Source organism: Corella eumyota, chromosome 1 (assembly GCF_963082875.1).
Source record: "Corella eumyota chromosome 1, kaCorEumy4.1, whole genome shotgun sequence".
Taxonomy (NCBI): Eukaryota; Metazoa; Chordata; class Ascidiacea; order Phlebobranchia; family Corellidae; genus Corella; species Corella eumyota.
The window spans coordinates 17224268-17246597 of NC_137490.1; the positions used below are offsets into that span (position 1 = coordinate 17224268).

The window sequence follows — 22330 nt, forward strand, 5'->3', positions numbered from 1 at the left end:
ATGACATTTATAAGCAGTGAGATGGCACGAGGGACGTGTTAGATTCAATTAAAAAGCTATAAAACAAAATGTCAACCACTTTAACTACGCCGATGTTTTTATTATCCGGACTCCAGAAAAATCTTCTCTTTTCTCTTTCACTTTGGTTTTGATTTTATAAAATATCACACATAAAGCTAAATATCGTTTAAAAGTGAATGGTTTTTGGTTTTAAATATAAAAATTTTTTTTTTAAACATTAATTTGTAAAAGTTTACATAAAATATATTTAAATAGCAATAAAAGTTACCTAAAATGGTGCCTAACAGTTTCTTAAACAGTTTAGTCTTTCGAGTTCACCAGAGTTTATTAAATGGTCTAGTGAGTTTCGCCGGATAGTGGGTTTACTTTCGGTCATTCGAATAGTCGTTCGGCAGAAAAGTTTTCTCTACACAATGCTTGCGCGTAGCGTAGGATACGCTATCTGAAACGAAAAGATTGCGTTATTTACTTAACCCATATAAAGCTTAGTAGGTAGACCTGATAGCAAACAGCGTAGGTGTTGTCTTGTATGATGTTTTACTTGATTTTAACATAATATTCTCACCTTAGTGGAAAGTACACGTCATTATAGTACTAAGATATAGCTGAAATAGGACAATGCGCAAATAGCTTTATACAGCAGTAAAACAAATTTTTCAGTGAAAAAAATTGTAAAACTAAGCGGTTGAACTGTTTATTAAGGTTGTGCATGCTTCGTTGAAACCATTGTTATTATAAACCGACAAAATAGTTACCGCTTAATCTATTGTTATTTTCCTTTAAAAGTTGCAGCTTGGGAGTTGTTAGCCACTGCTACAATTTAACAAAAAATAAAACTATGGAGTTTATATTAAATCCTGTAGCAAGTATTTTGCATACCATAACTGGTTTGGAAATTCAAACGGATCAGGTAACGTAAACGTTTCGTTTTACATTAATAATTCACAGGTATTGCATCATCATAACAGGATAAACAATACATTAATGCTTGCTTGGTTTTGTGTAGTCATTATGATTAAAAAATAATTTTAATTTTATTTGTTATTACAAAGTTGAATAATTTACCTACTGTTTAACCTTTTTAATAAAACCAAAAAATACCGAATAACAATTAAGAAAACCTGCAATTTTTATTTTAATTAACGATTTTTATTTTTAATAATTGTTATTTTTTTACAGTTGATATTTTTTGTTGCTCTTTATATTTGTCTGGGTTCGTCTTTTTTGTTCAGAAATATAGTTCAGCCCTCACAATTAAGCAAAAACACTAAACTTTCCATGATTACTGGATTGGGTATATGGATATTTTATTTTATATGGGGATGGTATGTATTGTATCTTATTATTTCTTTAAATTTTTTAATTTCATTCTCAAAATTTAAATGATTCACTTTTAACTTAATAACATATACTTATTTTTAAACTATTTTTGTTTTGGTTATAAAAATTTCAAAGCACACTGATTTGTAAAGTTCATACAAGTCCCCAGGGTACAAAACAATTTAAAAGTTTTGTGTGGTTATTATATTAAGTTTCTGTATATTTCTAATTGCAGGTTTCCATTCCTTACATTTAATGCAGATATATGTTTATGTAATTATATATGCAAAAAATTATTTTATTTTAAAAATGCCTAAAAATTTCTACTGTAAGAATACCGTATAAAAATTTCTGCTGTAAAGAATACTGTAAATAAAATTGATATTTTTTTCACAGGAATGTTTTGTATGCCATGGCAAATGTTATGTTTTGCTATCTGCTTACATGTTATTTACCTGCTAATCAATCTCCAAAGTAAGTTCACACAATATAACTTTTTCACTTGTATTTAACTGGTATACATCATATTTTATTTAATTTGTGTTTTAAGGCTAATTTTAATTTTTTTCCTAAAATAATGGTAAAATTGAGATATTGTTTAGTTTGAATACTAGAAGACCATATGCTTATAAAATAAAACTTGTGTTTTTTAGATATGTATTCTTATGCACGATGTCATTTCTTTCCATCTGTCATGCAAAAATTGTTTACAAACGATTTGCAAACTTAGAAGTTGATTCGTCTGCAGACTTCACTGGGTAAGAGTTGATAAATAATTTAAAATTGTCTGTAAATTCTACTTAAAAAATTGACAATGCATTCATTTATTTTAAGGTTAGTTTTAAATAAAAACATAACAATTTTCTTTTAAATGCATGAGTTGTTTACTTAATAAATGTATAAATAAACTGCTGATAATCATCACATTTTTTGTTTAGTTTAGTTTTGTTGATGTGTTTATCAACAATTTAACGCTGATTCATGTTTTTAGGCCAGTTATGGTGATTACACAACGTATTACATCACTTAGTTTCAACATCAGCGACGGTAAACACAAGTTTTGTTACATACATTTCTCAATGTTTTATTTGGTTAACATATCATGTTTAAATATATTAACATACTCAATGTTGTGTTTGGTTTAGCATGTATTAGAACATATTTACATGCTTTATATGTTTTATTTTTGTATGGGCTATACTTTTATTAAATTTATTTTGAAGATTTTTTTTGAGCAGTTATTAAGTTGTGTAATAATTTACTTTAATTTGAACAATAGTTCTTAATTACTTCCTGAGTTTTTATAATTTTTCCCATGGGCACTATAGACTATGGCATCATAATGGAAAAATTATTACTATTTTTTGGAATTAGGAATGACAAAAGATAGAGATGAACTAAACGAAAATCAAAAAAAATATGCAGTCAGGTAAATTTGGGATACAATTCTTTTAATTTTTTAAACTTATTCATATATAATAGTTTATTCAACGTGGTAATAAAGTTCTTTATTTTATTTTTCAACAGTAAAATCCCATCTGTGCTGGAGTATTTTGCATATATGTTCAGTTTCTTTGGTATAATAGCAGGCCCTCTCGTTTTTTATAAAGATTATGAGCAGTCTATAATTAAAAATCAGAATCTGCATCATGTTAATAAGGTACTTTGTTCCTAAGGATTTATTTTATTTACTTAGACTGTATATTATACCATTTCGGGCAACATTTAAATTAAAATTAAAAGTCACTTTTACAATACATTTAAAATATATACATGTTACAATATAACCCAGCATGTTCTTAAGCCAACAATAAAAAACATATTATATTGAATCGTATCTTGGGCAAATATTTACATTTGAGTCATAGGTTTATTTTTAATAGGAAAAACAAAAAATGGCAATTATTTGCATAAGGAAAGAATGTTTTGACTGTATTTTTAACGCACAGGATGCTATGCTAAAGGCTATTAATTATTATTTTGAGGAGAGGCAATGTGTTAGTTTGTTGATTTGTATTCACAATTTGTCAAACTTTTGGTTTTGGATTGAGCAGCTGTTAATAACTTTCCTCGATGTAGTCAGTAAAAATAGTACATTGCTTAGTCATTTTAATGACAATTATTTTTTTTTTGGTAACAGAGAACCGTTTGGAGAAAAGTGGGAGGAGGGATGATCATGATCCTCACTTTCTGGGTCGGAGGACAACTTTATCCTCACCGGAAAAACATTGGTAGGTGACATCAAAGTATTTTCAGATAAAAAATATAAATACCAGAAAGTAGGTTAAAAAAATATGTTAAAAAATATTCTACATAAATTACTAAACATTTTTTTTAAGTCTAATTTTTTTAATAAGTTGAAATCTTATTTTTGACGCAAGTTTTTTTTCAGATGAAAATTTCATAGCTAACGAGTCAATTATTTATCGATTTGTTTTCTTATACATTTCCTTGTTTGTGTTTCGTGCGAAATATTATGGAGCTTGGATGTTTGGTAAATAAACATATATATATTTTTATAGTTTTAATTGGGCATATATATATCAAAATTTGGCCAAAATTTTAGCATTAAAATTTTAATTCTGTTAGGTCTGGATTGCAATTAAAAGGTTTGCTCGATTACTAATTTACTCCTTTTTTTTTATTTTTTTTTTATTTTTACAAAATAAAAAAAAATTGCTGTTTTTTTAGCTGATGCCTTAAACAATACTGCTGGTATTGGGTTTAATGGTTTTGATGAAAATAAAAATGAGAAATGGAATCTTATTTCTAATATAAACATCTTAAAAATTGAGGTATTTATGTTGTCATATTACCCCCAAAAAAAATCTGAAAAAAAATTATATAAAATATTGACTTTAGATTTTTTATATATTATTAAGTTCAAATGTTTAATTTTTTTTATTTTTTTAGACAGCAACTGGTTTAAAAGATTACATTGACAACTGGAATATAATGACGGCAATATGGATAAGAATGTAAGTTCTTTTAATAAAACAAAAACTGCAAAACCACTTCACTAAAATTATAATTGAATGTTTCTCTTGGGAAAGAAGTCGTACATTTGTTTAAAATGGCACAAACCTACACTTTTAAGGTCCAATGAATACTGCAAACCACACACATAGTTGTGATATGATTAATCACATACAGTAAAAATTTTTCTTATCTATGTCACAACATTAAATTAAAAATATATAATTCATAGAAGTTTTTGATAAATTTTTGATAGACCTATTCGCTATGTAAAGTTGTACTGGTTTTATAAGGCTAAATTTAAAAAAAAATTAAACTTTGAAAACCACAAACCGAATGCCAAATTTTTGTTGATAAATATGTGCATTGCACTTAACATTAGCTCACCCATAAGAAAAAAAACAAATATTCCAAATTTTTGACTTCCCCCGCACAGCTCCTTAAGTATTAGTTTACTTCATATTTTTCCTGCTATTGACAATGGGTTAACCAAAATAAAGCACAATACTTAAAAACTAAGCCTATATTTTTAAATTTCAGGGTGGCTTATGATAGGCTACCGACCAAGTATAGAACAGCGGGTAGTTTCATGTTGTCGGCAGTGTGGCACGGTTTCTTTCCTGGCTATTATTTAATGTTTTTCACTTGCCACATTTTTATTACTGTACAACGAAAGGTAAATATTTTTTTTTAAGTTTAATGTGAAAATTGTAAATTTTTCAATAAACAGTTGAATTTAATTCTATTTTCTTCTAATTTAATTTAAACAATTTGATTTTATATAAATAAGCTATATGTTTTCAACCCATTTTGTATGTATTTATTATAATTGGTCATAGCAAGTTCAATTTGCAATAAACTTTTAACCTTAATTGTACTTTTAGTTTCGAAAAGTTTACCGGGAACGTTTCCAAAACAGCGCACAAAACAGATTTATTTATGAAGTAATAACGCTATTGGCAACTCAGTCTGTGATTGCTTATTCCACAGTTCCATTTGTTGTACTGGAATGGACTGGCTCTATTAGATTTTACAGGTAAGTTTTTCTGTAGAAAAAATTTTCCCAAAATTTTTGAATTTTTTTATTTTATTAAAATATTTTTTTCACTAGTGTATTACATTACAAATTGCAACCTTTAGCTTTTGAAAGATTTATCTGATTTTTTCTTACAAATTTTATCATGGTTTCAATATCTTAACTACAGATTACAATATCACATGATATGGTCATGTGGTTTTTATATGCTTTCAACACTACCACAGTGTCTAATTACATGAGATTTTGTTGTTAAGATAAAGTACAACCAGTACAAGGATATTAAATTAAAAAAATACCAATATATTTTAAATTTCTATTATACCTTAATTTAGTAATTAATTGTTAAGTTTTTGATTTTTAAAATTTCTACATTTTGTACAGTAAGTAAATTTTAAATTTTAAACAATACTATACTTGAATAAATAAATAAATTAATTATTTTAGGTCAATTTATTTTGTTGGTCATATTATTGGAATCTTGCTTGTTCTATTAATACCATCAACCCAAAGGTCAAAGGTTATAAACAACAACGAAAATTCCAAAGTTGAAAAGAATTCCAATACTTCCAATGGAACGAAACACAAAAATGGTAACATAAAAACTAATGGTCATAACACTGAATTAAGACACAGGTAAAATTTGTTAATATTTTTAAAACAAAAAATTGTGTCCAGAGCTTTAAATGGTACTTTCTTTATTATTGCTTTTTTTACAAATTTTTTTTCCCATGCTATAAACCAAAAAAATGCTATAAACCAAAAAAATAAAATGCTATAAACCAAAAAAATAAAGAATAGCTTTGGCGCCAGTAAGATTATTCTTTCATATTCATGAAATTACTTTGTAAAATTAGATTGTTTTGCAATAAATGCTACTTTTTTGGTTCCATTTAATTATATATACTTTCAACTGGTGGTTAAACCTATAGTTTATTTAATTATATTAGGTTTGCAGTTTACATTTTGCAGTTTGTCATATTCAAATTTTGTGCTTTTATTATATTATAGTATTTCTATGCCAAGTTTCTGTGTTTTAAGTTTTAGATTATTTCAGTTTTTAAGTAAATTTAAAATTGCAAGTTTTAAAGCGCATGTATTAAACTTTTTGTGTTATAATGCCTGTTTCGTATGTAAATATGCCTATTATTGTAGTAGTTCTTATACTTTAATTTTTAAGTGCCTTTAATTATGTTTCATTATTAGGTTTCTATTTTTTATGTAAAAATTATTTAGTATTTGTACTGCATTTGCTTTTTCATTTTTTTAAATTAGTAATAATTAAATTTTTTTTGTAATGATTTTTTTAAGTTTCAAAGTGAAAATTGTTCATTAATATTTTTAATTATTATTATTATATATTTTTTAAGAAGTTTTTTATTCCATTTGCTAAATGTCTGTCAATGTAATTTTTAACATTTATTATTTAAGTAGCATGTACATTATTAGTTACTGTTTTTTTTTATTTTATTTTGTATTATCAAGTATTCACGATTCAAGTCAACATTTTTTATGCAAATATGACGTATTAACACGTCACAATTGTAGAATTTTATTTTTATCGCGTATTTGGTATTGTTATTAACTAAAACGTCTTGATTTTGTTAACATAGATTGCCGAATTTGTTTAAAATAATTAAATTTAAAAATTACATTTAAAATTAAATATCAAGTTGTAACACCATTATTTTTAATTGCAATTTATATTTTTATAAGGCTTTATTTTTAGTGGAAATTAATAATACACTAATAAACTATTTAAAGAAAAAATATTTTTAACTTTGCCTTACTGATAAGATATACAGCAGCAAAATAAACTAAAAACATTTTTTGTCTTTAATTTTTATTGTATTTTGTTTATCTAATTTTTTTAAAAACAAGATTCTTGACAAACATGTCATACCACAGAAAAGATATCAATAAAACGTGCTATAATGTTATTTGTCATTATTGGACTCAATCCTATTCGAATATATTCAAAGCGTTCACTCTAAACGAAATCTTTACAAATTGAAAATCAATATTTCGATTCGTGCACCCGAAAAATGGGAAAATATTTTGTTCATAATTCTTTGTTTTTTGGATCACGCGAATGTTTAATCACCTTTATTTTTGAATGTTAATCTTGATTGAGATGACGTACGTCGGGTTGTGCTTGTTAATTGGCAATCAATGAAAAGAAAATCCTCTTACTGCTAAGGTGTTGGGGATCTATAAAAGACTGAGAAATTGTCGAATTTTATTAGGATTTGAATTTTTTGAAATCGTGCTGACGTTAAAATATATATTGTTATAGTACTGCGGAGCAAAAATAATATTTTTAAAGTTCAAAATAATAAAAAGAGAAGGGAGAATTAGCAAAAAAAGTTTTTTAAAATTCGAAGAAAATAAACACTATTTTATTAAGTTTTTGACCACTTTTTAAATGATGTATTTCGATGGAAAGGCCGACTTGTATTCATTTGTTCACAACAACATCCATGATCAAAACCAAGCAGAAGTTTTTGCTGGTAACGAAGAAAATCTGAAATCGCGGAGTTCGTTGAGTGTGGCCAGAAGAAACGCCAGAGAACGTCGAAGAATTAAGAACGTTAATCTTGCGTTTGACGACCTACGACGTCATGTTCCCCATGGCAACCAATGCGGCAAGTTAAGTAAGGTAAGATGGAGTTTTTTTGACAATTAAAAATTTTAAATTTGTTAAAAAATTTAAATGTTACTGTTAAAATGTTTCAAGTACTGTATTAAATTTAGAATTCTATGTCAATTACATCATTATATGGACTAAGTAAAACTTTTTTTTACTAAAAGTTTTATTTTTATACACATTTCGACTTTGTTTCAGGTAGAAACTTTGCGATCTGCTATTGAGTACATGAAGGCTTTACAATCCATCGTAGATCAGCGCAAGAAGAGAGGTCAAACCAAAACAATTAGCCAAACAGTATTCACTCCAGAAAATCAACCCAAAAGTTACGACCAGTCGCGGTTAGGAACCCCTGAAAGTTATACTGTTGATTTTTCCACTTCTAATGACATAATACACAATTACGTTCACGTTGACAACCACTACGACCAAAGTTATAATGCAATTGCCAAATTAAATACATCACAAACAAACTACGATGAAAATATTAACAATAGCAGCAATATTGGAATCGAACAACAATCGCAAGACCAGCAATTTCAATTTATTTTGTGATTGTGGCGCTTTTTTTCTAAATTTAAAAAGTAGTCTTTAACATTACCGTTTTTTTAATTATTACATGAATGTGCAATTTATTCTTTTATCGCCCAACTAAATTAATCTATCTAGGTATATTAGAATAAAACATTGTTGTTTTAGTTTTTATGTGGTAAGATTAGGTTAATAAATGATGATCATTAGGTTAATCATGGATTAAAAAATTAAATTTTGCAGGTGTATTTTTACATTCTTTGAAATCAGTGCGTCTATTTTTTTTTTTTTTTATTAAAATTTATTAAATTTTTATTATATTAATATATAAAGTTATGTATTTAATTCTAGTGGTTTTAAAAAAATATTGTGTAAAATTATTTAAAAAAAATTAAAAAGTTTCGCTACAGTGAATAATGATCACGTGACTCAGTTATTGTTAGTCAGTTGTTTAGAAATGAAAGTCGTTAGTAATTAAGAAATTGTGATGGTGGAGTTTTCACGTGTTTACGCATGTTTTTTTAGAAAAATTTTAATAAAAAAAATAGTGTTTGCGATAATTTAACCGATCTGAATTAGCTTTGGTTGTTATTAGACTATCTGACCATTAAAACGGTCATTACTAATCAGCTAATCAAAGAACTAAATAATTAGATTGGAAAAAAATAATGGGATGTACTAAAACCAGACACCCGACACTTTTTCAGACACCTCTAAAATTCACTTTATCGTTGTTATTTTTTAATAAAAATGATTTTTTGACTTTAGGACTATTGTTTCAGCTTGCCTCAACAATTTTTTTGTTTTTGTTTTAACGTGTTGAAATTTGGGGCAAACTTTTTAAAATTTAGGGGTGCCGAAATTTGCGGCAATTTCATCCTCATCAGACACCTCTAAAAACAAACTAAATAAACATATATTTTAACAAAAACTTCTAAAATAACATAAGAACGCTTAAATTAACTTGCCCCATTCGTTTTTATTAAAAAATAATGGTTATAAAATGGTTTTTAAAGGTGTCTGAAAAAGTGTCGGGTGTCTGGTTTTAGTAGAATGCCAGAGACTTCGGCCCCCGGACACTTCGGCCAAAATTTTTTTTTCAAAACAGCGGGGATTTTGCATTTTAATTACCGCGATAAATTTTATTTTCGCGTAGTTATATACAGTTTTTTAGACAGTATTTAAAACAAAATAAGCAGTAAATTAATATTTTTTTTTAATAATAATGTGCAAGAATATGTTATCTTTCTTTTGCCGTGTCAATTTTTTAATTTTACAAACTAAAACCTATAAAAAACTAATTTTGAAAGCGCGCGCTTTTAGGTGATGGAGGACAATGCATAATGATATCTCGTATTTTGCCAAATAGTGCCGCCTTTCCAAACAATATTTGAAGAAAATAGAGCGTTAATTTTTTATTTTTTACACTGGAGATTATGCATAAATATGTTATCTTTCTTTTCCCGTGTCAATTTTTTAATTTTACAAACTAAAACCTATAAAAAACTTATTTTGAAAGCGCGCGCTTTTAGGTGACACAAGACGATGATGCATTATGATATCACGTGTTTTGCGAAATAGGGCCGTCTTTCTAAACGATATTTGAAGAAAATAGATCATTAATTAATCATTTTTTACACTGAGGAATGTGCATAAATATGTTATTAGTTATTGCCCGTGTTAATGTATATAAATTTATATACTAAAACACAAAGAATAAAACGTTTAAAGAGTTGCCAAAAGATTTGTTCTGCAAAAAAACGGCGGGGAGTCGGCGATGAAATTCCCGTGTATGAAGTCAGCGTAAGACCATATTTTACCGATATTCAAAATAAAATTTTGCATAAAGTACAGTATATATAAAAGTTTTTATTGGTTGTTACGTTAATGACATATGTTGGTTTTTGGAATATTTATTTTTTTAAAGATTTTTGTTTCAAAAACCTTTTTTTAAAACGAAAGAAAGATTTTTGGCCTGCAAAATTTTATGACTAACATATGTCATTAACTCCGTTTTTTTGCAGAACAAATCTTTTGGCAACTCTTTAAACGTTTTATTCTTTGTGTTTTAGTATATAAATTTATATACATTAACACGGGCAATAACTAATAACATATTTATGCACATTCCTCAGTGTAAAAAATGATTAATTAATGATCTATTTTCTTCAAATATTGTTTAGAAAGACGGCCCTATTTCGCAAAACACGTGATATCATAATGCATCATCGTTTTGTGTCACCTAAAAGCGCGCGCTTTCAAAATAAGTTTTTTATAGGTTTTAGTTTGTAAAATTAAAAAATTGACACGGGAAAAGAAAGATAACATATTTATGCATAATCCTCAGTGTAAAAAATTAAAAATTAACGCTCTATTTTCTTCAAATATTGTTTGGAAAGGCGGCACTATTTGGCAAAATACTAGATATCATTATGCATTGTCCTCCGTCACCTAACAGCGCGTGCTTTCAAAATTAGTTTTTTATAGGTTTTAGTTTGTAAAATTAAAAAATTGACACGGCAAAAGAAAGATAACATGTTCTTGCACATTATTATTAAAAAAAATATTAATTTACTGCTTATTTTGTTTCAAATACTGTCTAAAAAACTGTATATAACTACGCGAAAATAAAATTTATCGCGGTAATTAAAATGCAAAATCCCCGCTGTTTTGAAAAAAAAATTTGGCCGAAGTGTCTTGGCCGAAGTGTCTGGTTACCGTTTTAGTACATCCCAAAATAATTAATAAACTGATAAAGAAAAAAAAAAGTAACGCAATACTTAGTTTAGAAACGACACCTTCTGTTATATTTTAACTTAGTAGTGTTAATATTACAATTTCTTTCTTAAATTAGTATTAAAATTTTTCACTAAAGCTGAGAGTGTAAAGGTCAGATGGTAAATAGTCTAACAATTAGATGATGTTTAATTTGGTCATCACTTATCATATCGATAAGCAGACAATGTTTTGAATTAAAACATCATAGATTTGTATAGACAAATGTCTTGTTTTACCAGTTATATTTGGAATATGTTAACTAAAGTTTCTCAAAGTAGATATGAAATCCTTTTCAATAATAATTTTATTTAATTTCAAGAAAAATAAAACGATTTTTAATGTAATTTAAAACATAAAAACATATCACATAAATCAAGAATTGTTTTTGAAAAATAAATTTGATTATATATCAAAATGGGGCAAACCTTATCAGAACCAATCACCAAAAAGGAGACATCTAGTGATGAAAATCATGGCTTGAAAGTCGGAGGATCCTGCATGCAGGGATGGAGAATTAGTATCCTTTACTTATGCCAAAATAAATTAAAATTTTTTACTATATTTGACTTAACGATTAAAAAACAAATAAATACACATTTATCTAAGATACATGGATGGTATGTCATTAAAGTGTTTAATTTCCTTGTTTTGTTTATATAAACAGATATTCAGGTTTTTATTTAATTTTTTAGCAAACATTATTTGATTATCTTAAATTTTTTTTTTTTGTAATTCCAACTAACACAAACATCTTAAACACAAAAATTACGTCGATAAAAAAACTAATTTTTATTTTTTAAAGAATATGTATATAAATTAATGTATTACAAATTAAATTTATATTTTTTCTTAACCACATTTAACTTAAAAGACATGGAAGATGAACACGTTCACAAACTGTGTTTAAATGATGAGAAGGACACTCATTTCTTTGCAGTATTTGATGGTCATGGTGGTCAGGCTGCTGCTCAACATTCAGCCAAGCACTTGGACCACTGTATTGTTAACCATTCCTCATATCGTAAGTATCTCTTTTTGATTTATGTTTACTTTGGGTCTGTTATTAAAGTACTAAGACATCTATTTTTACTAGACTTATGGTGTAATTAAATGGTGTTTAATTTTTTTGTTTATCATTTTTACTTCATGCAAACAAAATTTTTTTATTAAAAAATACAGTAGGTCTTTTTGTGGTATAACATTTAAATTCATTTGTAAAATAAATTCAAATTGTTTTTGTAAAAATTAAACATTAATCCTTTAATCGGTATCGTATTGATTTTTTTTTCTTGACTTTCTGATTGGTTTTAAGCCTATGAAACTAAATATTTATTTAAAGTGTCATTTGACATGTATTATATATATAATAGGCATTATTAAATATTTACCAAAATTTATTTATTGAAAATTACATATAGTCTTTCAAATGTTTTGCCAAGTTAGTAAAAAGCTTTTTTGTTTTCTCAGTTATATAACAAAGAGATTAAATTAAATCAAGTCTGATTCTGTTTTACATGTTTATTTTTTTCACATAATAACATGTTTGAAACTTGATATTTACGGTACCTCATAAGAAATCCACAGGGTTTCATAGTGTTTATTTCCCAGCATTTGTTTCTTATTAAAATTTCAAAATGATTTGAAAATTTATTTGTTTAGGTCGATCTGATGTAGTTGGAGCTTGCAAAGGAGGATTTCTTGCTGTGGACGATATTTTAATCAAAGAATCACTTGGAAAGGAGGATTCTTCCGGATGTACTGCAGTCTGTGTACTTATAAAAGGAAACAAAATTTATTGCGTAAGTATAAGGGTAATATATATATACATACTAAATGTATTTTTATCGCATTTTGGGTGGGTTTAACATTGCTTCACATTTGCAAATTGTGAGAAAGATTTTTATACAATATAGTATTAAATAGGATTCAAGATTTTGTATAAGTTGTGCAGTCAATCAAAAGATACTTTCTTTAGAAAAAGAATTTCAAAACCGGGGTGGTAAATTTTTTCATTATTTATTATGCCAGTTCACAATGATAAAGTAATTCCATTGTGTGTGTAGCCCAACTATTGACCCTTTATTGAAATAAAGTCATAGGCATCTATCATTAAAACTTATATTAGTGGCAAAAATTTATTTAAAAAAATTGCCAGGTTTTTTAAAAAATTATTAGTTGTTTTAAAAATATTTTTTTACTTTTTTATTTTTATTTTTTTGTTTAAATTTTTGACCCCATATTTCTTTGTGGTGCCTCTGTATAATGTGTATGTGGTTTAAGCAGCCAGCCCATAGATATCAAATTATAATTCAAACAATGAATTGTTGTACTTACCTACTTGGGTCTCGTTTGAAGATATTTCAGCCGTTGTTCAGACTTTAAAAAAGTTTCTTAGCATTTTGAATTAATACTAGATGTTCTAAAATTTTAAATTTAATATTTTTTATTTATCTTAAATTCCCTTTTCTCAATATTTATTGATGTTTGTATATTTTTCCTTCAATAAAGGTTATGTGAAAACTCCATAATTTATCATGTATTTAATCTAGTATAAATATATAGTTTTGTTATTTTATTCCTCAATTTGGTATTGGAATCTAAAAATAAAATGGGCCATGTAATAGTCCAACTTGGTTAGTAATCCTTAAAGTGTTTAATTTTTGGTTTGTTTAAATATAAAGGTTAAAGTGTATAAATGTTATCCCCACACACCTTAATATAAACAAGTAACTCTGTTAATACATTTTTAAAAGATGACTAAACTATTTGCCGCTCCTTAAATTTAGTATAGAAGTTTAAGTGCCTTTAACTTGTGGTAGTTAAAATCTTTCTGGATCAACTAGTGTTTGTTTAATTATATGCAAATTTTTCTATATTAAAGGTGGTTTTATTTAATAGCAAATAGGCTATGTGAGAATTACATTAAACTTACAGCATTGTAAAAGCTTTTTTTTTAAATTTTTATTTTAGGCGAATGCCGGAGACTCTCGAGCCATTGCAAGTGTCCGAGGCCATGCCCAACTATTATCGTTTGACCACAAACCCAACCACGAGAGGGAGCTAAGGAGGATAAATGCAGCAGGAGGATTTGTTGAATACAATCGCGTCAACGGAAACCTTGCCCTCTCTCGCGCTCTGGGAGATTTTTGTTTTAAGAGGAACGAACATCGATCAGCTGAGGAACAAATTGTTACAGGTTACAACAACACCTTGTTTTTAAATTTCTACAAACAAAATCAGATTAAATATTAATATTACCTAATTTATATCGTAAAAATGTTCATCGACTATTTTCACTTAAAATTGAAATATTATTAGATATTTTGTAGTGCTAAAAAATGTGATTAGCCTATATTAAAAGCATATAGTTGGGCCATTGTGGTAAACAAAAATTTAGTTTTCTGGTAAAAAACTGTGTTACAGAAGTGAAACCTCGTTATTCATTGGGGAATTTTGACTCACTGTCGTTTCTTATTGACTCAGTGACTTATTTATTATTTTTTGTGTTTACTTGATAGGAAATGCCAAATGATTTCTATTCAAATGAAAATTAATTATCTATGACAGTATTTTGTTTAGGAATAGGAGGAAGTCATTTTTTATGAATTTTAAATAATTGTCCCTTTAAGTTGCTGTTCCTGTTTGAGATTTATTGCTAAGCTGACATCAATATTAAATGAAGGCTTTTTTTCATAAAAAATAAATTTGTGTTAAAATTTTTAATTTTAAAATGTAATATATTTTTAATAAAGAAATTTAATTACTAATTTTGAAGCATTTGTGTGAAATCTTTATTTCAAATTTTACATTTTACTATGTTTTCATAAAGAATTTTGCTAAATAAATGTATATATTTTTTTCATATCAGCGGACCCTGATATAATAGTGAAGGAAATCACAAAGGATCATGAGTTTCTGGTACTTGCATGCGATGGAATATGGGATGTTTTAAGTAACCAGGATGTTGTTGAATTTGTGAGAGGCAAACTTGCTCAAAAAATGGAACCCGACTCTGTAAGTTTATCTTAGCATTTGAACATATATGTTGTCTTGTCATCTATGTAACAACAAAGTAATATATTTAATTTGTATTGCTAAACTTATATATTTAAAAAAACTAAAGCCATTTAATACTAAACTTAACAACTTTTTTTTCCTTGTCTCATTAATTACATAATTTTGCGCAATTTTTTTTTTTAATATATATATATTTAAAATTGTTCCTTGTTAAATAAAACAGATATGCGAGGAATTAATGAATAGGTGTCTTGCTACTGAATGTGCAGTAGGTGGCGTGGGTTGCGACAATATGACCGTAATAATTGTCGCCTTCAAACAAAATGGATCCTTTGATGAACTGTGTAAAAAATGTGAAACTCCAAAACGAGACCCGATACCCCCATCCTGTCTTTTATCTTCCTACCCTGAATATGTAAAAGGAGGTATTAGCTGTTTGTAATTTTTCCTGATTAAAATATTTTAAAAACAAAAAAAATTTTATTTGAATTTTGGTTAATTTGGCATTGTGATGTGTTCAAATTAGCCATTCTCAAGGCCTTTTCATGTTATTGTAGACCAATAATTAAACTCTTTTTGTCATATATTGCTTGAATATTTAGCATGAATTGTCACTATGCCTATTTCGAAAAATTGTTTTTTGTTTTGGTTGACTTTTTTGATGCATTTACAGGGTATAAATTGCACTTGAAAAAATTACTTGGTTTTAGTTGGGTTATTTATTTTTGGTGTATTTCTACATTTTTTAATATTATTTTGCCTTTATTGTGTAAAAATAACATTAAGTTTGATATAAAAATTTTTTTTCCAAACTTTTTTGTCTATTTTACTTGAAATTGCACATGGTAGTTATTTACACTTCGTGGATTAATTTAAGTTTGACTAATTTTTTGTTTGCAACTTATTGATGCATTATTTTAACAAATTTCTGTATTATCTTTGCTTCAACTTAATGTAACTAAAGATTCTTCTTTTCCCTTGCATACTCAGCCATATGTAGCAAAGAATTTCTGTGAAATTTTTGCTGACGTTATTTAACAGCTAGGGTATTTTTAATCAGTAATTTTGTTTTCTGTGATTTAGTGATATAATATCTGTTTTTCTAAATGGATTTTGGCAAATGTTCCATTTATGCGATATTTCTCTTACCTATTCTATTTATAATTTGCAAAATATTTAAGAAAATACAACTAGGCTTTTATTTCCGTACTACAAATTTGCAATAATATTTTTTAGAAAATTATTAACTTTAAAGGAAATCTTAATAAATTTTTTTACTTTTTTTTTCTCTTTGCTAACAGGAAAGTTTTTTTTACTTTTTATTTGCATGTCTTTTCAAAATGTTATTTATTATCGTTTGACCATAATTGGTTTCGCCCAAACTAAGTATTTTAACAATGCTTGAAAAAATACCTGTGCCTGTAACATTAGGTCAAAAATGTGAAGCTTTATTCGTGCCCAACCAAGTATATTAATGTTGCCCAAGCACTGTGAAGTCTTTGATTTTTTGCTAGAATGGCACTTGCATTTTTAGGCTTTAAAGAAATTCAAACATTACTGTGCTAGAGTTTCGATAGTATACAAAGTGACTTTACTTGTTATTGTTTAGCAGCATAATTCATAGTTCATTTTTTTCAGTTCGATTCTTATTTAATAAATTATTGTAACTGTTTTAAAGCATATTTACATAGTTTAAAAGCAATTCATGTGAAAACAACAGATTAAGACTTTTTTTTTTTCAGTTTTAATTTTATTTTGTTGCAGGCTCCTTTTATTACTAAATTTGTTTAAAAATTGGCTTTAAAACTTTTTCTTGTTGTAATTAATGCAATTGGTACACTGATATTTGTTTGAATTTGGTGCTCTGTAACAACAATTCACTGTATTGTTCTTGTCAATATTTGTCTAACATTACATTGGTTAGGAACTATGTATAATATTTTCTTCCTTTTTCTGACATTTGAATTTTTTAGGTGTATTTGCAAAAAAAATATTTTTACAACACCTCAAATTCATTAAAATTTCCACAAAGATCTAATACTAAAGCAACTGTGTTTTTGACTAATGTTTTTTTCCATTTACTTTCTATACCTAAACAATTAGCTGCTTTTTAAGATCAAATGTTGGTGTATATTTAAGACCAAAAACTGTGTACAAATTGTAAAAAACCTTTAAATGGCCAGTAACCATCAATATAGTTATCTGTTTTTGTTTTGCGTTCCTATATTCTTATGTGAAAACAATAAATATCATTTTATATGCACAATAAATTTGTTTTGGTATATAAATTAAATAAATAATCACATAAAACAAACTATAAGCAATTTTAATTAATATAGAAAAGAAAAAGGAGAAATATTATCTTCCCACGAACCCGGAAATCAAGTTATGTAAATCGCCTAGGTAACATGACGCCATTATTTTAAACAACAACATGTACCTTTGTGTTAAGCAATGTTTTGTTTTTAATAAATTATTTTGTGTAAATTAAATCATTGCATTAAATGCACATTTTAAAACTACTCTGGTAATAACGTACTTAATGTTATACTGTTTAGATGAATAATAATCGTTACTGTCAGACTGTGCCTATGGATTAACTTATGTCTGCATGCGTCTGCTGGAAATTATAAATTCGGCTTTGTCCGAGTGCAATTTTTAATATTTTTTAAAGTTATTCAAAATCTAATTGCAACGCTGCTGTTCACTAAAAATTAAATGCCAGAGATCTTTATTGGTTAGGGCATGCAATAAAATGCCTTAAAAAGTTTAGTATTTGGAATTCATGTTGCCTTGAAGTTAAAACCTTTAAAATTTTAATTTTGTTTGTAGATTTGTAAATTAAAAGATGGATGAAAATATCGAACAAGTTGAGGTAGAAGTTGTTTCTCAAAAAGAGGAAGAACAGCCAGAAAATTATGAAGAGTTAGTAAATAGCTCTTCACCTGCTGCAAGGCCTCACAGCCGTGGAAGTATTTCTCCAAGTAGGAAGGTGAAATTACTAAACCAATAAAGTTTATAGCTAAAAATATTTTGCATTGTTTTAAATAATATTATTTCATTTCTTTATTTTAATATTTGGTAAATTTTATTTTTTAGACAATAAGTCGTCTTGGAAGTGGTCACTCCTCTCAGTTTCTTCAGCCTTCTTCAGCAGCATCCTTAAACTCAAAAACTGAAAGCAAAGATGAAGTTTTGGATGAAAATAATGATGCAGGATATGACACTGACCTCGAGATAGAAAGTAATTTTTACCTTTTTTGCAATTGTAAAAAATCCTGAATTTTATATTTCTTTTTCGGCTATGTTTTTTATTAGCGTCCCCTATAAATTGTTATTTTTTGTGTTTTATTTATAAGCTTTAATAAAACTAATATGCAATATACAGCATTATTATTGATTTATTACCTAGTTTTTTCACATTCTATTTTTTCAGCAAGCAAAGATGAATATGACAGCACAGGTAAAACAACATACAAGGATGCATGTAAACAATATGGTGTGATTCCTGTATCCTACTTTTTAAGACACATGCAGGATGATGAGTTAGTGATGAGGCATCATGGATTAGGTCCTGCTGGAACTAAAGCCATTGCTGTTTCTCTTGTGGTTTGTAACTAGATGTTTGTTATTGTATTTGTGTCTTGTTATATCAATTCTAAATTTTGTTGGAACAAACCTATGATATTTAAGTTTAAAATCTTCTGTGTTTTGTTACTTGCTTAATGGTTTACTATTTTCATAGTCAAACACAAGGATACTAAAATTGGATTTATCAGACAATTGGTTAAATCCTCAAGGTGGACAAGCCATTGCTGATATGCTTAAGGAAAATTGTTACATTTCTGAGCTGGTACATTTTTTTAATTTTGTTTTTCTATTGTTTATTTTTGATCTTTTTTCGAAGAGAAATTAACATAAAATTTTTTAAAGATTTTATCAGAAAATCATCTTCAACTGCAAGGTGCATCAGCAATTTGTGAAACTTTACAGGAAAATGAGAATATTAACCGAGTTACATTGTCAGGAAATGATTTTGATGATGCTACTGCAATTCCTCTGGCCGAAATAATAACAGTAAATCCATGTAGTTTTTAAAGTTACAAAATATTAAAAACATGTGTTTGTTGTTAGGTTTAACAAACTCTCACAAATATATTATATTGCAAGTTTTTATTACATGTTTATTATTTTTAGAACTCCAAAAAATTAAAGCAATTAGATCTAAGTCACAATAACTTTAGTGAAATTGGTGGTGAACGTTTAGGACCTGCTATATCGGAAAACACTACGATTAACGACCTGGATTTAAGCTGGAACCATTTTAGAAGGAATGGTGCAGTTGCACTTGCTAAAGGTGTTGGGGTAAAAATTTTGTGTTAGAAAAACTTTCCAAATTTGTATCAAAATAACCTTCATATTTAAAGTATTTTTAACAAGTTGTAAATATGTAAGTAAATTAAAAGTTTAACTTATTAAATTAAAAATACCGGTTTAAAAATTTTGATAGGCAAATATTTTTTTGAAAAAAATAAACTTATCCTGGAATGGATTTGGACTTGAAGGTGCTATTGCATTAGGTAGTGCCCTTCAGAATAATAATGTATTGGAAGAACTTGATGTAAGCAGCAACAGAATTAACACAGAAGGGTCAGTTCAGCTTGCCAAAGGTTAGATAACTTCATTCGTGCTGTATAAATTTAAAAATCGCTTTAAGGTCATTATGTTAACGCTAATTTTTTTTAAACCTAGTGTTAACAGTTAGTTATATTTTTTTTACTAGTCCCTTATATAAATAAACAAACTTTTGTAGTAATAAATTAAAATTAATAACTTTTTTAAAGCAATAAGCATCAATTAAATATATTTTATTTTGTAACTGATCATTATCTTACAACATGAATGTTTTTTAAGGTTTGTTAACTAATGAAACTCTAAGAATTTTATTGATTGGGCACAACCCAATCCAAAGTCATGGTGGATTCGGGATTTTAACTGTGTTAAGACAAAATACAAATTCTGTCATTGAAAAACTTGATTTTTCCAGCGTTGTGGTAAGTTGTTAATAAATAGAAAATAAGTATATATACATGTAAAATAATCGTTATATTTTGTTGTTAGGTTTATTTGCTATAAATGTTAAGCATGATAAGCAGTTTGTAATTGTTTTAGGTAAATAAAGATTTTGTTGAACTGGAAAAAGAAGTAAAAGAATCACGGCCAAAGTTGATTATTATTCATGGTGGAGCAGAAACTGAAAAAAGCAAGCCGAAACCAAGGGTAAGATGTGAATTAATTAAGTGAACAAAAAATTTCTGTGTTATATATTATGGTCCCGGAAAATAATAGAAAAATTAACTTATTAACAAATTATTTTGGTTTACTAAGTTTTGTTTTAATATTTTTATTAGGCTGACCCAATGACCAAGTTGAGGCAATATATAGATGACAACAACTTAAGATTGGTTGATTTCTTTAATCAATTTGATCAAGACCATAGCATGAGTGTAACAAGAGATGAATTTAAACAAGGAGTTGAAGTAATAATATAGTTATTAGAAATATTTTAATTTTTTTATTCAAGAAATCTGTAATATCAACCTTGTCACAAATCTAATGTATTTTTTGGATTTTACTATTACTAATACAATTTTGGAAAAAATAATCTAGATTTAAAATGTGTAAATTACTAATCTAAACAGTTAGTTCTTTTATATTTTAAAACTACTAACTTGCTGTTAAAAGGAAGCAGGAATAAAACTTACTATTGAAGAGATGCAACAACTTCTTGATCAACTCGACAAAGATGGAGATGGAGAAATCAATTACAGGTAAAACTGTTTAAAAAAATTAAAAACTGTAAAAATTAATTTTTTTTGTTTGTTAAATTTTTCCTGTTTTTTAAAATGGTAATGTCAAATGCAAAGTTTTTGAAACATTTTGATTTTTATCAATTAAAATCCTTTTGTTTAATTTTTTTAATATTTTTTGAAAATGTATCAATTTAAAATAAGGTGTCTAGATGAATGCAATGAATATTAATGGACCGGTTTTATGTATCCAAAAACAGTTAAGATATATATCCATTTCATCAGTAGATAAATAGTTTTTTCTTCTTTAAATATTTAGTAGTTTAGAAGTAAATGCTATATTGGTAATCTTATACAGATTACATTTTTCTTATTTAAGGCTTATATAGTTTCACGCTTTAGATATCTGCTAAAAAATGCATAGTTTACTAACTAATTATCATAATTAGTTAAAAAAAACATTTTATGTACTTATAATAACAATACAAAAAGTATTAAAATATTGTACAAATTGCCTTTACTATATATATTATAAATTTTAAATAAAAAAAAAATAAAAAAATGTTTTGATTTTAAGCATAACATAAATATGTATAGTTTTTACCAAAAATCTAAATTATTTAATAATGTGTTCAGTGAAATGGTCATTGGAAATCTGGAACATCTACAAAAAGAGAAACAAAAAAGAGAAGAAGAAGAATTGTTACAAGTATAAACATTTTTCTTATTTTATGTTAAAACTGTTGCTTGGTAAGTGGTTATGTTAAGTAAAATGGAGTATCATATTTTTAATTACTTTTAATCAATTTGTATTTAATAAGTGTTAATTGTTGTACAGTAGACTGATGCTAAAAAGTAGTTCCAAAAAATTTAATTACATTTTTAAACTTTTTATACTTTACATTTTTACTTTTTTTTATGTATTTAAATGCCTAGTTTTTATGTATTTAAATGCTTAAAAATTTAGGCTTAGTTCTTGCTGGCTTTGATTTTACCTATTAAATTTTATTTACTAAATACTGTGACTGTAATTTATGTATGAAAGTAACTTGAGTATTGTTTCTTTTACATTAATTTTTTAAACATATTCATTAAGTGTAACAGATCAAAATTAAATAATTTAGTTTTTCTTATTTAAATTTGGATTCGTTTAATATTTTTAATATATTTAGAACTAAAAAAATTTCGAAAATA

At 26.7% G+C, this 22330-nt stretch overlaps 3 protein-coding genes across 3 annotated transcripts; all 3 read left to right on the forward strand.

Moving 5' to 3' along the window:
• The first annotated feature begins 475 nt into the window (after positions 1 to 475).
• LOC145755051 (lysophospholipid acyltransferase 6-like) lies at positions 476 to 6513 on the forward strand. The gene is made up of 14 exons (XM_082571254.1): positions 476 to 931; positions 1201 to 1346; positions 1738 to 1815; positions 1995 to 2099; positions 2333 to 2388; positions 2716 to 2770; positions 2869 to 3001; positions 3482 to 3572; positions 3734 to 3835; positions 4033 to 4136; positions 4255 to 4319; positions 4858 to 4993; positions 5202 to 5353; positions 5801 to 6513. Exons 1-14 carry the CDS (start codon positions 860 to 862, stop codon positions 5991 to 5993), a joined length of 1488 nt encoding a protein of 495 aa, XP_082427380.1. The 5' UTR covers positions 476 to 859; the 3' UTR covers positions 5994 to 6513.
• Positions 6514 to 11633: 5120 nt separating this feature from the next.
• LOC145740699 (putative protein phosphatase 2C T23F11.1) lies at positions 11634 to 17584 on the forward strand. Its single transcript, XM_082558530.1, has 6 exons — positions 11634 to 11826; positions 12181 to 12330; positions 12969 to 13108; positions 14280 to 14505; positions 15178 to 15323; positions 15550 to 17584. The coding sequence occupies exons 1-6, from the start codon at positions 11724 to 11726 to the stop codon at positions 15766 to 15768; spliced, it is 984 nt and encodes a 327-aa protein (XP_082414656.1). The 5' UTR covers positions 11634 to 11723; the 3' UTR covers positions 15769 to 17584.
• On the forward strand, positions 15729 to 22234 carry LOC145740698 (uncharacterized). Its single transcript, XM_082558529.1, has 13 exons — positions 15729 to 15751; positions 18159 to 18318; positions 18426 to 18570; positions 18763 to 18935; positions 19072 to 19179; positions 19260 to 19403; positions 19524 to 19691; positions 19837 to 19996; positions 20241 to 20380; positions 20499 to 20606; positions 20738 to 20866; positions 21072 to 21157; positions 21773 to 22234. Exons 2-13 carry the CDS (start codon positions 18175 to 18177, stop codon positions 21849 to 21851), a joined length of 1584 nt encoding a protein of 527 aa, XP_082414655.1. The 5' UTR covers positions 15729 to 15751; positions 18159 to 18174; the 3' UTR covers positions 21852 to 22234.
• The last annotated feature ends 96 nt before the right edge of the window (positions 22235 to 22330 follow it).

Bases quoted from the DNA above. Each gene is read 5' to 3' on its own strand.
- LOC145755051 (XM_082571254.1), top strand. From the start codon at position 860: ATGGAGTTTATATTAAATCCTGTAGCAAGTATTTTGCATACCATAACT. The intron at 2,771-2,868 runs GTAAATTTGGGA...ATTTTTCAACAG, and splicing joins CAAAAAAAATATGCAGTCAG to TAAAATCCCATCTGTGCTGG. The intron at 3,573-3,733 runs GTAGGTGACATC...GTTTTTTTTCAG, and splicing joins TCCTCACCGGAAAAACATTG to ATGAAAATTTCATAGCTAAC.
- LOC145740699 (XM_082558530.1), top strand. From the start codon at position 11,724: ATGGGGCAAACCTTATCAGAACCAATCACCAAAAAGGAGACATCTAGT. The intron at 11,827-12,180 runs GTATCCTTTACT...TTAACTTAAAAG, and splicing joins CATGCAGGGATGGAGAATTA to ACATGGAAGATGAACACGTT. The intron at 13,109-14,279 runs GTAAGTATAAGG...TTTTTATTTTAG, and splicing joins AAGGAAACAAAATTTATTGC to GCGAATGCCGGAGACTCTCG.
- LOC145740698 (XM_082558529.1), top strand. From the start codon at position 18,175: ATGGATGAAAATATCGAACAAGTTGAGGTAGAAGTTGTTTCTCAAAAA. The intron at 18,936-19,071 runs GTTTGTAACTAG...CTATTTTCATAG, and splicing joins CCATTGCTGTTTCTCTTGTG to TCAAACACAAGGATACTAAA. The intron at 19,404-19,523 runs GTAAATCCATGT...TATTATTTTTAG, and splicing joins CTCTGGCCGAAATAATAACA to AACTCCAAAAAATTAAAGCA.